Raw genomic sequence first — 12,331 nt, 5'->3', positions numbered from 1 at the left:
TTCACAAAACATTTATAGTGTTAAATTAGTGGTCTATCGCCAAAGAAAGAATTTGCATTTATGCAAAATGCAAAAAGTTGTTTTTTTTTGGTATATCGCAACATTTGTTGTTTTATAGTATTGCTAATTAACCCTTTGATTACCTATGTCCACTACAGAGGACATTCATACACAACCACCTTCTACAACTTCCCGCTAAGTTTCGATTTTTTTCTCAACGTTAATTTAATATAGGGACTGTTATCTAAATATCCTCTAATAGTTTCCCTGTTGGTGAGTGCTAAGACGAATTTTTATAACTTTCTTACAATCAATTATAATTATAGAATAATTAAAATCTTTGACAGTAGGTTTAGTGAAAGGATTAAATATAACGATGGTCATAAATGCACATATTTTAAAATATTTTCTTAGTGTTTTCACAAATAACGTAAAACTATGAATATTTCAAACATATGCCATAAACATATATTAGACACCCTCAATGTATATTCCCCCAAAATGGGGAACCACCGTGGTGCAATGGTTAGCATGCTCGCCTTGCATACACAAGGTCGTGGGTTCGATTCCTACTTCGATCGAACACCAAAGAGTTTTTCAGCGGTGGATTATTCCACCTCAGTAATGCTGGTGACATTTCTGAGTGTTTCAAAGCTTCTAAGTGGTTTCACTGCAATATGGAACGCCGTTCGGAGTCGGCTATAAAAAGGAGGTCCCTTATCATTGAGCTTAACATGGAATCGGGCAGCACTCAGTGATAAGAGAGAAGTTCACAACTGTAGTATCACAATGGACTAAACAGTCTAAGTGCGCCTGATACATCGGGGTGCCACCTAACCTAATAATATAAAATCTGCTAAAAACACTGATCTATGGCCTATTATTGATTCAATCCCAATTAAAAATATATAAAATTGCCGTTGGAATATTTTTTACACATTTTAAACATACACCCCAAAAACTGTTAATAGGCAAAACAGTAATGTTTGCTAGAACAGCAAACAGTCTGCTGAAAAAGGGACATCAGTAATTATTTGCTGAAATAGCAAATATTGTCTGCTATTTCTTAAAATCGATTGCGCACAATAAAACAATATGTTTTTCAAATTAAGACCTAACAGCAAACAGAATGTTTGCTGATGACATTTAGAAGCTTTTAAGCATATAAGGGAGCAGGAATATTCTAAAACGTATTTTGCATTTTTGAAAATACTTTGGATAACACTTTAGAAACTAGAACTCTGACCAATTGATGTTCCCTAGACAATGAATTACAAAATTATGATAGCAGATACTGACTTTTATTTTTAACAGACCTTTTTCTATGAGTGTAACATGTTACATTAACAAAATTACCACGAAACCACGATAAAATGTTTATAAAAATATATTGCAAGTTGCGTCATAGTACAAATGAGGTCATACTTATATAAACATAATTAATTTAGGGAAAATTTAACTAGAAACATCAAATTTTTACGAACTAAAATACAGTTAAATTGGCTTTAAAAATGTTCACTTGCGTAATAATTAAATTATTTGCGATGTTAGAATTTTGACGCCAAAGGCCTCAAAATTAAAATTATGATATTAGCCAATAATGAGGGCAATAAAGGTACCCCCACGAAACATTTAGTACATTTTTGTTTTTAACGGTGATAGACGTATTTAACCCGAATGAGACCGATCGTAAGTCACGCATTGCTAGAGATGATCATCGTCAACTGACTTGAATACCCATAGTTCAATTCAATTTTCGTTTTCAAATTATCGATAAGACTTTGGTGCCAAACTTCATGAATTTTGGCATTACTAAGTTGTTGGTACAATGAAAAAACCAATAAGTAATTCATTCCAGTTTTAGGGCTTTTTCCCACCGTAAAAGGTTTAGGTTAAAGTGGCAGCCCGATTAAGATTCAGGCTCACTTAGACTATTCAGTCCATTGTGATAATAATCTTCTTAAAAAATGTGATTTTACGAAGCTGATTCAATGCAATATGAAGAACGCTATTTATCATTCCTTGTGTCTGCTAGAGACATTTTATGCAATATATTCGATTTAAGTAAAACTTTTCTACATCAAAATATATTCTAAATGATAGACAGAATCTAACAAATTTCCAATAAACATTAAAATATTTTATCATCACTGAAACAGCTATATAAGTAAAAAGTGACAACAATAAAGTTCAAATGGAAACATGGATTCTTGAAATACATTAAACCCAAAATATTATAAAATAGATATAATAAATATGTATGTATATATACACAGAAAAAAATTATTAATAAATTTTTACTAAATAAATTTTTAACTGAATTAAAAAAAAAAAAATATTCAATTAAATATTTAATTGATTTAAATAATTGTTGAACTGGGACAAAAAAAATAATCACAAAAATGAATTGTATAAATTATGTTAATTCTGTAACCGGATCAGCTATTTGTTTTCATTGAGGTTTGTGATTAATTTTTTAATTTGATCAATTAATTATTATTGACATTTGTCATTGATACTATTATTTCTGTGAATGAAGAATTTTAAATTGAATAAATAAATTTTAATAATTGAAACCAACACATATTTTTTTCTGTATATAGAATATAAAGAAAATAACATTTTATACTAAATACAATACAATGTGAGCCCATTACCATTTAAATACCACAATATTTTCGATTATCTTTGGAATATATTCCATAGAAATATATACAAATAATTTTTAATATTATACACAATTTAAACAAACAAATAAATACGGGCATTTACTACAATTAAACACATATACAAAAGACAAACACAAAAAGGTATCAAATTTATAATGGAAATTTCCAAATAAATGTCATAATGAAAATGCATTGTGTGATCGAAAGATGTGTGTGTGTGTATTTTTGTAAGTAGGTAAATGTAACAATTTATTTATTTATTATATAAAATGGTATATGACAATATTCTTTGTATATATTCAAAACAAACAAAAATATATGTGTTTAAGATAATTGTTTTAACAAAAATATTTTATTTTTTTGAAAAAAGATTAAACAATTAATTTCTTTTAAAACAAAAAAATATGTTTATGAAATGAGAAAGGTAACAGAAAAATTAATAAAACTAAAGCTGGTTAAAAACACTTAAAGCCCTTTTATAATCTTAACATAGTATTCACCTAGTGATTTTTTAATTATATATTATAATATATTTAAATATTAAAGGAAAATAATTTCTTCTAAAAAAAAAATTGCCCTATAGCTATACAATTTTACTTTATAGGATATTTCGAAAATATTCTAAAGCTTTTTCAATATTACTCAACTGGCAATTGGCCATTCGATACAAGTGTCTCAAGGTTGTGAGAAAAAATCGATAAAGGGTAAAATTTTCTAGAAAATTGCTAATATCCAGTATGAAATCTATGATGCGGGCTATAAAGCGGGTAATGGGCGCACATTGGCAATCGATATGAATGCAAACGCTCAACTCACCTTTCGATTGGGTAACGCATTGAGAGGAGAGTACGGAACTAGAAGGACCTTTCAAAACCGACTCCAAACAGCGTATATTGTCACGGCATGTATTGATAATTTCAGTCTGAAATCATAACGTAAAATGTAAGTAAAAGAAAATAGAAAATAAAACACAAATACTCACATAGTCTTCGGGTCTCAAAAGATGACAGCGTATCTTTAATGCCCTGGTATCATCCAAACGATTATGGGATTGTTGCAATAAATTTCGTATTTCCTTTTCATCATCACTATCATCTCCTGAAGATGATGATGTGGCTGGTATTAACTTAATGCATTTCTCTAAGTTACGCGAAGACCTTCTCCTTTCATCGGCCTTGCGACGTCTCTGGGACGTATCACTCTCCGATGTACGTCTCAGCGATTGTGCCGAATGACTCATACCGAATTCTAATTTTCTTGTGGCTGATTCCAATTTGTGTGGTTGGAAATTGAATCGTTCCGTATTCTTGGGTGTCAAAGCTTGTGTGGACGATGACAATGTGGCCACAGTTGGACTTTTGGGATTTTGATATTCCAAAGATTCTGGAAATAAATGGGAGTTAAAGATTAATGAGAAACGAAAGGAAAACATTAAAAAAAATGATCAACTGGGACCTTCAGTTAGGAACCTTTAGTTGCGAGCCCACAAACTAACGTCTAGCTTAAATCCAATTTTAAATAAGGGATGTTAGGTTAGGTTAGGTGGCAGCCCGATGTATCAGACTCACTTAGACTATTCAGTCCATTGTGATACCACATTGCTGAGATTCTCTCTTATCACTGAGTGCTGTCCGATTCCATGGTAAGCCCAACGATTCCATGGTAAGCCCGAGTCCGAACGGCGTTTCACAGTGCAGTGAAACCACTTAGAGAAGCTTTGAAACCCTCAGAAATGTCGCCAGCATTACTGGGGTGGGATAATCCACTGCTGAAAAACTTTTTGTTGTTCGGTCGAAGCAGGAATCGAGCCGAGTCCGAACGGCGTTCCACAGTGCAGTGAAACCACTTAGAGAAGCTTTGAAACCCTCAGAAATGTCGCCAGCATTACTGAGGTGGGATAATCCACCGCTGAAAAACTTTTTGGTGTTCGGTCGAAGCAGGAATCGAACCCACGACCTTGTGTATGCAAGGCGGCCATGCTAACCATTGCACCACGGTGGGATGTTATAGAAACATTCTACGAATATTTTTCATATTGCTGGATACTAAGATGCATTTTAAAATTTTTTATAATCAACAAAAAATTTCAAATTTTGCGATGTATGTTATTAGAGGACTCAACCAGTCCAATCCGTGTCATTGGACTACCCTCGTGGCGCTTGACCTATCGAAGGCCTTCGGTACGGTCAACCATGTCAAATTGTCGTAGGTGGAATTTAGATACAAAAAATCTAAACCTCGTAGAGTGAAAGGATCCCCACGGTGGAATACTATTTCCGGCACTGTTCAACCTCTCCATTTCGTCTAAATAGCCTATTGACGGACGACTGGACAATCATGGCATTTGGGCCCATTGTTGATAATATCTGCGAGCGATTAAACATCTACATTGCCGATCTTACCAGTTGTTGTCGCTGACAGAAATTTGAGGATATGCGTCACCAAATCCTCAGCCACACTATTCAAACTACCCCAAGATTCTCGTCTGCCACAGCCACTTCAATTTATGATAAGCTCCGCGATATTCAACTCCAGTGTGAACACCTCAGATAAGTGATACGCAGTAGAATAACATACGGATCAGTAAGAACGCTGCCCTTAGAACTGCGACTGGTTGTCTCTGCCGTATACCCCTGTAGTCCAAGATCCTCCCCGTGCCTAGGCACAATTACATATTGTCAAAGCTGTATCTCCTGGGTTGTTCTTGTTGTAACCATCCAAACCAACATCTTATGAATCTCCACCCAGGTATTTCAAGGTGGATCTTCAGTATCTAGATTGCCAATCCAGCGTTACAAAAGAAAGCCTATAGCAGCATTTTAGGCATGCCTGAATAGGGTTCGTAAAGATACTGTAGCTGTAGTCGTAAGAAGCTATAAGGTAAATCCTATTCTCGGAGTCCAACCACCGCCCGTAGCACCGGAGGAAAATCACTTCCGACGGCAGTTTTGTCCCAACTAAGATCAGGCAAGTCCAACCCCTTAATTTCTACCTAGCAGTGATTGATAGTAGTTTAGCTTTCGTGTGTCCCATCTGTATTCGAGAGCCATATGAAACGCGTCACCATTTCGCTTGCCTAGCCAAACCTATATAAGCTTTAGCCGACTCACTACCAGAAGAACTTCCAAATTTGTTTGCTGGGTTTTGAATATCGGCATACATTTCGGCATACTAAATCTCGAATAAAATTGGGCGCGCCACCCGTAGAGATCCAGTTTACAAATACTTGGTCCTGACTGATAGATGATGTAGGGAACAAATTTCTTGAAGTTTTGATTATTTGAAAAAAAAAAAATTGGACAATCGCGAAAATGTTAGAAAATTATTTTTCAAATATTTAAAATCAAAACGAATTTGCCTTGAAAAACTAAAGCTCATGTCCAATTTTTTCACATTGATCTTTCATCACACACACATAAGCACGAAATTAGCATTTTTTTGGTTTATACTTTTGCAAATTTTCCAATGTTTCTTTGTTTTCTTATAGGGTATTCACATCATCATCATCTGCGGTTATTACCTTGACAAGACTTGCGTCTGATCTCTAAATTTTTGCGACGTCTTTCGTATTCCAATTCAAGAGCTCTACGTCGTCTGGCATGATCCACACTACTGACAATAGCGTCTTGTGTTATGACAATCTTTGATTCATTTTGTTGCAATGAATCCATGCGCGGTGGTGAAAATGAATCCAAATTGTTGGCAGCCGACAATGAAGAGCAACAATCCGATTGGGAGTCAATGAAATTACTGCAAAAAAAAAAACGAAAACACCAAAGAAAATTAAAATTATTTTAAATTTTCACTTCAATTGGAAAAAGAAGTCTTAGAAATTATGTCATCGAACTGTGTACTTACCGATAATCATCACCGAATTCCATCAATTTGCGGGCAGCATCTGAATCAAAACCTTCGGAATAATTTTCCGAATTATATTTCTCTTGATAATTGTCCCAGGCTGTCTCTGAAAAACTACTGTGATGATCTTCTGTGCCTGTTGTGTATTCTATAGACAGAGAGAGAGAAAAAAAAGAAGAGGAAAATTAATTTATTGATATGTTTGCGTTTTGTTTATATATAAAATAAACGAAAAAATTCTACAAGCAATGTCCGTATTAGATATACAGTTGTGGTCAGAAGAATAGCATATGTGAAAAACATAAAGAAAAACAACATGTGTATTTGAAAAGAAGAAAGTATAAAACTTAAGACAGACATAAAATTGCTTTATACCAGTCATACAAAAAACACTGTAAACAAGAGGAAGTCGGTGTCCGATGCTACATGTATATAATTCTTGCAATAGATAAAAATAAATCGTATTTTTTTTAAGTCTTTTAAATTGTTGCAAAACGGATTTCACAGAGATTAATGTTTATTTTTATCAGTTAAATTCTTAATTAAATTTTGTTTTCAATTTCTATTAAATTTTTCATTGAAAAAATTTAGTGATATGTTTTTTTTGTTTGGATAGATACTGATTCTATTCCGTATTGAAAAGAGTTTATGTTACTGACTTTTTCATAGTAAACTTTATATAAATAAAGAATCGCGATTTAAAATAAATCGCTTTGACCACAACTGTACTCGATGACAATATATAAAGAAAATGCTGACCATGCACTCAGCGCTTTGAATCTACAATGTGATTAGAGAAAATGACTACTGATCAAAACAGAAAAAAATTTCTTTTTAATATTTTCCTACAGAGGAATATAAACATACAATTAATAAGTTCCAATATTTATTTCGAATGGCAAGAGATGACTCTTTAAATGAGAATGTTTTTCTATGTTACATTAGATATAGTGGAAAACATTTATGTATGTACAATATTTAAAAAATTCTAAATACGAATCCTCAACCTTTGAGACTTAAACTTTGAAAGATTTTGTAGGCTGGCTTTGACTAGAATTTCTGCACAGAAACAATTTTCCCGAAAACTTTTTCCAATTAAAGTCTTAATTAAGTTTTAAAATAATATTCAATTCAACATTTAATTGATTAAACAAATTTTTTAATTGAAACAAAAATCAATTACAAAAATTGTTAGTATCAATTAATTTTTTAAAAGATACTATCATTTCTGTGATTGAAGACACTTCTATTTAAAAAATAATTGGATCAATTAATTTCGTGATTGAATCAGAAAAAAAAAAATTTTGTGTGTATTCAAAATTGGGGAAATTTATGTAATATTTTATAAAATAAAATACAGAGACTACAGAGACAGCAGATAACAGATAATTTCAGGCAACGAATTACTGCAACACTTTGCAGTTTTGTAAAAAAACAAAACAATCTTAGAAAGTCAGTTTGCTGAAAATGACTATGAAATATGGACATTTCGTCATTTCTTCCAATTGATGTTAAATAAAACGCTGCAAGAAAATATACACCCAAATAATTTGGCAGTAAACACAAAAAAAAAAACAAATGACATAATAGGGGGAAAATCTGTGGAAAAATAGAAAAGATTTGCTGTTCTCTAATTTAGCAAACTTTGTCTGCTCCTCCTCCTTTGGCTGAAACAATCAAAAAAATTGTTTAAAATTAACATAATAGGGGGAAAATCTGTGGAAAAATAGAAAAGATTTGCTGTTCGCTAATTTAGCAAACTTTGTCTGCTCCTCCTCCTTTGGCTGAAATAATCAAAAAAATTGTTTCAGCCACAATAAAACAATCTGTCTGGTATTTGCTACAAATTCTGAAATTTTCTTAAATTGAGACATAACGAAGCGAACGAAATGTTTGCTGATCGCATTTAGAAAATTGAATATTTTTTGGGTAACATTTTCAAACCAAAAAAATTAAAAAAAAAATGTATTTGGCAGATCAGGAATAAGAACAATAAAACATCAAACCCCGACTGCTGTTTTCGCAGACTGTTTTTTTTATGAGTGTACTAACTTAATTAACTCAATTGCTTCATCATAACTTTTAACGAGTGTTTGGTGACTCGATATAAGCCACTGTGGTGCAATGGTTAGCATGCCCGCCTTGCATACACAAGGTCGTGGGTTCGATTCCTGCTTCGACCGAACACCAAAAAGTTTTTCAGCGGTTAAGTTAGGTTAGGTATATTGGCAGCCTGTTATTTTTAGGGTCACTTAGACTATTCAGTCCTACCAACAGATTTCTTTAGTTATAGACTATGTATATATAACCTCAAAATACCTTCTTGGGAAATGAAATGTGATATAAGAAATTATACGATGAAAATTTTGTTTGCCATGAAACTGAAGATCCCAATAAGTAAGATCTTGGTTTATATTGATCGCTAATAAATAAAAATATATTTTATGGTTTATGATTTATAAATTTGTTATTTGTTATTCAAAACTATGTCTCTACAAGATAAAGTGTCTATCTATTTATCATCAATTGAACTACATGTCTAAATCTACAATAGGATATAAGGAAAGTTTCTGGCAAAGTTCTACTCGTTGTGTCGAAATACCTCTTGATTTGAGTGTTTGTGGTACAGGAGTGACAGCTTGAAATGTGAAGATTAAAAGTTTAGTATATAAAAGATTTTTGTTTTTTCATTAATACATAAATAACATTGCATATACGCATAGAAAGAAAAATAATACTCAACAGAAAATAACTAGAATAACTAAACAAAAAAAGAAAAAAAATCTATGGAACTAATTTAAAAATTAAAGAATCGCACTGCACCAGTTACTCAAAATTTTAACTCAAATTTAATTAAAAATTAAAATGTTTTACTATGTTAATGTCTATAATATTTGTGATGTTAACAAATAAATATTCGTATGTATACACGTTTCATGAGCAAAATGATATTTTTGTACGGAGCCGCAAAAATGTTGTCAAAAAAAATTTTAACGATATCCAAGTGGCTGCACGTCTATTATATATGAGCCACGGTTAGATCTTACGAGAATATCTATAACGGAGGATAAAGAGACCAAAAAACTACACGGACGAAAAAGACTGTTTGGGTGTAAAAATTATATGTTTGGAACTAAAATTTTTTAACAAAATATTTTTAAGTGCAAGCATATAACATGTTTGAGACATACATGTTAATATGTTAGAACATATTATGTTTGGGACATAAAATGTTTGTAAATATAATATGCTTAGATGCAAACATATATTAATTTAGAAATAGCCTATTAACATATATGTGTTTAGAAAGGGAGACCTACACACAAAAAAATTTCACGAAAATTTTTCCAATTAAAATTTTAATTGAGTTTTAAAAAATAATCAATTAAAAATTTAATTGATTCAACATTTTTTTTAATTGAAACAAAAATCAATCACAAAAATAATAGTATCAATTAATTTTTTAATTGGATCAATTAACTTTTTAATTGACCTTCAATTAATTTTTTAATTGATACTATCATTTCTGTGATTGAAGACATTTCAATTAAAAATTAATTAGATCAATTAATTTCGTGACTGAATTAGAAAAAAAAATTTTTGTGGGTAGAGAGTATGCTGCAAGCAGCGTTGCTACAATGAATTTTTATTTTGGACCAACATTTTTCCGAAATTGGACCAAAATTCGTACCAGCGGACCATTTTTCCAAATTAAATTAATATCATTTCAAGAGCTAAAATTTTTCCAAAATTATACTTCGATAGAAAAGTTTATTTCTATATAAAATTTTGTCAAAATTTTATTATTATAGAAAATTTTGTCAACATTTTATTTCTATAGAAAATGTTGTCAAAATTTTGTTTCTATAGAAAATTTTGTCAAAATTTTATTTCTGTAGAAAAAAGTTTATTTCTAAAAAAATTTGTCAAAATTTTATTTATATAGAAAATTTTGTCAAAATTTTATTTATATAGAAAGTTTTGGCAAAATTTTATTTCTATAGAAAATGTTGGCAAAATTTGATTTCTATAGAAAGTTTTGTTAAAATTTTATTTCTACAGAAAATTTTCTCAAAATTTTATTTCCACAGAAAATTTTGTAAAAATTTTATGTCTATAGAAAATTTTGAAGAATTAATGATTTGATGAAAATGGACCAAAATCAACCAAATTCCGACCATCGGACCAAATTTAAAAATTAAAAAAAATTGTTTGGAAAAATTTTGGTCCGATCGGACCAAATTGGCAACCCTGGCTGCAAGTAAAATAATGGCGCCTTAAAAATATATCCACACAAAGAAAATTTCATTAATTTTTTTTACCAGTGTATGCCCTAAGGTGAAACATAATATGTTTGAATAATACAAACAATATTTTGTTTGGACCAATCCTGAAAATATATATGCTTGAAGCAAAATGTGTTTGGGGTATATGTTACCGAAGCGATTTTTTTTTTTGAGGATGTAGGATATCGTTATGGCAGACTACCGATATCTGAAAAGGATCACGTGGAGAATACTCTGCGAGAAATTTCAGGCATGACAAACGTGTCGGTCCCATAGGTTCCATTTTTGCTCACACTGAACAACAAGTACAGCCTTTAAAGATAATTTTTTCCGTTTATTTTTGCGGAATCCAAGGATGTTTCTGCGTAATTTCATGACAGTCGATAAATATGGATCCATTGTTACGGAAGACCTCAGATTGGCCGAAAAGGGGATGATCACCATTTTCTGGGCTTCAGAAGGTGTACCACAGGTCAGCAATATAGTACTATCCTTCTCCTATTATAATGCATCGGATCACATATCTTGTCCTGCGATGGAATTGGTCGAGGCCTCAATTTTTAATACTGATTGACTTAAACTTAGTTCTTTAGTCGATTTAGTTCGTCTATTTATTCGGAACATGAGGGAGTATGAAGATTTGACTCATCGAAAATTAAGATTTTTGAGGCTTGGTTCTTTGGTTCAAGTTTTTTGATATATTATAGAATAGACTCAAATCGACTAATCAACTTTTTATGTAGGCCAAAATCAAGTTTTTTTCATAAAACTTTGAAACTTCGTGAAAAGTTCGATTAGCACCATAGGGTATTAGGGTATCAACATAGGCTCATGTTTTGTTTTGACAGATTCTTAGTTTGGCACTCCCAAAGAAAAAATACTTTTCCTTCTGGAGGGAATTTTTAAACAAACGAAATTCCCATTTTCTTATTTATGTTCAACGATTTCACAATTTGCTCTAAACATTTTAATTCGCTTTTAAAGAATTTTTTTTTTTTTTGGAGTCAATAGAAGACTGTGTTTGTGTGAAATTTCATTCCTCAGAAAAGAAAACTCTTAATCATTGTTCACTGGATGTAACACGATTTTCTTGGTGTATTGATATATGTGACCTTGCTTCTTTCGGATCATGAAATGTTTGTCGGTTGCCTCATTCTTTGAAGCAGTAAAAACTCTCTGCTACAAGCATTTTACTTTTGTCACCCAAAAAATATTTTTATCTTCAATCACGAAATTAATTGATCCCATTAATTTTTCACTGAAATGTCTTCAATCACAGAAATGATGGTATCAATTAAAAAAAAAATTAATTGAAAGTCAATTACAAAATTAATTGAAACTATTAATTTTTGTGATTGATTTTTGTTTCAATTAAACAATTTATTGAATCAATTAAATTTTTGATTGAATATGTCTTAAAAGTCAATTAAGAATTCAATTGGAAAACATTTCGTGATTTTTTTTCTGTGTGGACATTTTTGTTCGACAATTCTTAGTTTGACATTTCCCGAACTGCTT

At 31.4% G+C, this 12,331-nt stretch overlaps 1 protein-coding gene across 4 annotated transcripts in view; it reads right to left on the bottom strand.

Moving 5' to 3' along the window:
- Nucleotides 1–12,331, bottom strand: part of klar (klarsicht) — a 609,907-nt gene that overhangs the window by 39,943 nt on the left and 557,633 nt on the right. For all 4 annotated transcript variants that reach the window (XM_075304373.1, XM_075304374.1, XM_075304375.1 and 1 more), the window contains 4 exons: nucleotides 6,528–6,675; nucleotides 6,190–6,419; nucleotides 3,652–4,052; nucleotides 3,486–3,591 (listed from right to left, as the gene is read on the bottom strand). In XM_075304373.1, coding sequence (XP_075160488.1) covers nucleotides 3,486–3,591; nucleotides 3,652–4,052; nucleotides 6,190–6,419; nucleotides 6,528–6,675 — 885 coding nt within the window. The remainder of the gene's footprint in view (nucleotides 1–3,485; nucleotides 3,592–3,651; nucleotides 4,053–6,189; nucleotides 6,420–6,527; nucleotides 6,676–12,331) is intronic.

This window comes from Haematobia irritans, chromosome 4 (genome assembly GCF_050003625.1).
Source record: "Haematobia irritans isolate KBUSLIRL chromosome 4, ASM5000362v1, whole genome shotgun sequence".
Lineage (NCBI taxonomy): Eukaryota > Metazoa > Arthropoda > Insecta > Diptera > Muscidae > Haematobia > Haematobia irritans.
Note: the sequence above shows the minus strand (reverse complement) of the source record. Positions and strands in the feature narration are given on the sequence as shown.